The 3,415-nt window shown below is 38.6% G+C and overlaps 1 protein-coding gene across 1 annotated transcript; it reads right to left on the bottom strand.

The window, feature by feature from the left end:
- Positions 1 to 476: 476 nt before the first annotated feature.
- LOC105681471 lies at positions 477 to 1,939 on the bottom strand. Its single transcript, XM_012391215.1, has 3 exons — positions 1,756 to 1,939; positions 1,534 to 1,695; positions 477 to 1,447 (listed from the first exon to the last, which is right to left on the bottom strand). Exons 1-3 carry the CDS (start codon positions 1,937 to 1,939, stop codon positions 477 to 479), a joined length of 1,317 nt encoding a protein of 438 aa, XP_012246638.1.
- Positions 1,940 to 3,415: the final 1,476 nt, after the last annotated feature.

Below are 3,415 nucleotides of genomic sequence, written 5' to 3'. Positions count from 1 at the left end.
GTTTGTATTGTGACAGTGGTTGCTTGTAAGTGTTCTTGATTTGTTTGACTATATAGGTGATGCTTCATGTCATTTTTTATTATTACTGCAGTTCTTGCATGTGCTTTACCTGAGAGGTGTTTGGCGTCGTAGATGGTGTAGTATGGTTTTTCATGTAACTTTTTAGAGTGAAATGTATTTCTGAGGCAAGTAGTATATCAATATTATTTTTATACAAAAATGTTTTAGTTTCGTGGGTTGGCTGTTGCAAGCCATTGGAGTTCCAGGCTGCTATTTTCAACATATCCATCTCTATCTTTTACTTAGCAAGTTTGTGAGTAGTTGTAACATGACTGTTGTTTGTGGTACTTGTTGCCTTAGTATTGTGTTTGGCTCACTTACCATTTTTCCTAATATCTCTGTACTTTTAATGGATTGTTTGAGCATTTCTTTGATTTCTGTAGCGTCTTCGGTGTTGTTGCTTTGACTCTGATTGTTTATGGGTGTTGCTTGTCTAATGTTTTGGGTTGCTTGCGCGTAGCTTCGGTTTCCTTGGGATCTGTGTTTCTGTTTATAGTTTTTATTTCATTTTGTGCTTTCAATGTTGCTTCGTTATCCGTTGTACTTTGTCGTTGTTGGTGGTTATCGACTGATCTATTGCGAAGTGCTGGAAACAGTTTACGTTGTAGTTGTTTCCTGATTTCACATCCTTCATAGCTGGCTGGGTGGTTTCCGTTACAATTATAACATCTAACTTCTTCTATTTTTCTTGTGTATGGGCAGTGTATTGTTAAGTGATTTTTTGTACATTTAACACATGCCGGGCTTTTGTTACAATAATTTTTTGTATGGCCGTATTGTTGGCACCGCATGCATTGTGGTATATCTTTTTTGTAGCGTGGTGGTTCCACTGTTACTATTGTGTTTAGTGTTTTTTTGATATTAAAGATACTGGCTGGGTGGTTTCCGTTACAATTATAACATCTAACTTCTTCTATTTTTCTTGTGTATGGGCAGTGTATTGTTAAGTGATTTTTTGTACATTTAACACATGCCGGGCTTTTGTTACAATAATTTTTTGTATGGCCGTATTGTTGGCACCGCATGCATTGTGGTATATCTTTTTTGTAGCGTGGTGGTTCCACTGTTACTATTGTGTTTAGTGTTTTTTTGATATTAAAGATATCCTTGTTGTTGGATCTGAGTTCCAGTTCTATTAAGAATAGTGGTAATGGTTGCTTCGTATCGTACCTTGTCATATTGTTTATAGTTCTTGTTTGGTGGCCAATTTTTGCTAATTCGTCACTTAGTTTTTTTGTGTTAGTTTTTGGGTGTAGTCCTCTTATAATTACTTTGTAGCTCCTTTCCGTTTTGAGCTGGTACGTGTGGTATATAGCATTCTTTTCTCTTAATTCTTTTATCACTTTCCTATAACTTTCTGTGGTGTTTGTTTGTATTTTTACTTGTTCTAGTTTTGTTTGTTTTATTATGTAGTTGTCCTTCCCAACTATTTATATCGTTTAGTCGATCTATAAGCGGGTCTATTATCTGGGCCTCGACAAATATTGGTGGTGGTTTGTAGTGTTGATTTAGTTGTGTTTTTGGTTGCTGGGTCGTCGTCTATTTCTTCCGTAAGTGAGCTGAAGGGGTTTCTTAGTGGTAATTCTTGCAGCCATCGCTGCTTTTCCGTATCTAGATTTCCTGCGGCACTTGTGCCTGGAATTATTTTACGTTTTTTGCTAGTCCTTGCTAGCTTCCAGTTTTCGTCCTAGTAACATCTTTCGTTATCGTGGATGCGCTCCTCCTGTCTCCACTGCTCTTCCATTTCTTCTGTAACCATATCGTTTTGATTGTTATTATTTTGTTGCTGTTGCTTTAAGCCTAGTAAATCTACCGACCCGTTTATATAATACTTTTGTCCTTTGGTTGCAATCTTGATTGTTGGTATCTGCTGCTGCATTGTTTGACTTCCCCTCACTATCACTATTCGTAACACTTCTCTGAATCACTTCACTGGAGCGCACGATTGCTTACACACGTCTGTTCACCTCGGTTGCCCGAGCCGGTCTGTGGTTGTCTCTTTGGCTCAGAGTTTAGGATACTTACTTATATATAGGGCTTTGTAGGCTGAACAGCCTTTGCAGTTAGCAAGATGGTCACCTTGACAGTGGATGCACTTCGCTGGGGTTTCCGGTGATTTAGTGCTCTGGTCCCGTATTGTTGGCACCGCATGCATTGTGGTATATCTTTTTTGTAGCGTGGTGGTTCCACTGTTACTATTGTGTTTAGTGTTTTTTTGATATTAAAGATATCCTTGTTGTTGGATCTGAGTTCCAGTTCTATTAAGAATAGTGGTAATGGTTGCTTCGTATCGTACCTTGTCATATTGTTTATAGTTCTTATTTGGTGGCCAATTTTTGCTAATTCGTCACTTAGTTTTTTTGTGTTCGTTTTTGGGTGTAGTCCTCTTATAATTACTTTGTAGCTCCTTTCCGTTTTGAGCTGGTATATAGCATTCTTTTCTCTTAATTCTTTTATCACTTTCCTATAATTTTCTGGGGTGTTTGTTTGTATTTTTACTTGTTCTAGTTTTGTTTGTTTTATTATGTAGTTGTCCTTCCCAACTATTTATATCGTTTAGTCGATCTATAAGCGGGTCTATTATCTGGGCCTCGACAAATATTGGTGGTGGTTTGTAGTGTTGATTTAGTTGTGTTTTTGGTTGCTGGGTCGTCGTCTATTTCTTCCGTAAGTGAGCTGAAGGGGTTTCTTAGTGGTAATTCTTGCAGCCATCGCTGCTTTTCCGTATCTAGATTTCCTGCGGCACTTGTGCCTGGAATTATTTTATGTTTTTTGCTAGTCCTTGCTAGCTTCCAGTTTTCGTCCTAGTAACATCTTTCGTTATCGTGGCTGCGTTCCTCCTGTCTCCACTGCTCTTCCATTTCTTCTGTAACCATATCGTTTTGATTGTTATTATTTTGTTGCTGTTGCTTTAAGCCTAGTAAATCTACCGACCCGTTTATATAATACTTTTCTCCTTTGGTTGCAATCTTGATTGTTGGTATCTGCTGCTGCATTGTTTGACTTCCCCTCACTATCACTATTCGTAACACTTCTCTGAATCACTTCACTGGAGCGCACGATTGCTTACACACGTCTGTTCACCTCGGTTGCCCGAGCCGGTCTGTGGTTGTCTCTTTGGCTCAGAGTTTAGGATACTTACTTATATATAGGGCTTTGTAGGCTGAACAGCCTTTGCAGTTAGCAAGATGGTCACCTTTACAGTGAATGCACTTCGCTGGGGTTTCCGGTGATTTAGTGCACTGGTCAGTGGGGTGTGTACCTGCACATTTAACGCAGGTATTTTGTTTTATGTCAATAAAAAATAAGGATAACGGGACTTTCGAGATTCTATGCTTTATGTTACTAACGTTGA

The sequence above is a fragment of the Bombus impatiens genome, unplaced genomic scaffold (genome assembly GCF_000188095.3).
Source record: "Bombus impatiens unplaced genomic scaffold, BIMP_2.2 scf_0986, whole genome shotgun sequence".
Taxonomy (NCBI): Eukaryota; Metazoa; Arthropoda; class Insecta; order Hymenoptera; family Apidae; genus Bombus; species Bombus impatiens.
This window is presented reverse-complemented; position numbering and strand designations above follow the sequence as displayed.

Coding starts and splice junctions, on each gene's coding strand:
- LOC105681471 (XM_012391215.1), bottom strand. CDS start 1,939: ATGCAGCAGCAGATACCAACAATCAAGATTGCAACCAAAGGACAAAAG. Junction 1,696..1,755: donor CATCCACGATAACGAAAGAT/GTTACTAGGACG, acceptor AAATAATTCCAG/GCACAAGTGCCGCAGGAAAT. Junction 1,448..1,533: donor CACCACCAATATTTGTCGAG/GCCCAGATAATA, acceptor AAACAAAACTAG/AACAAGTAAAAATACAAACA.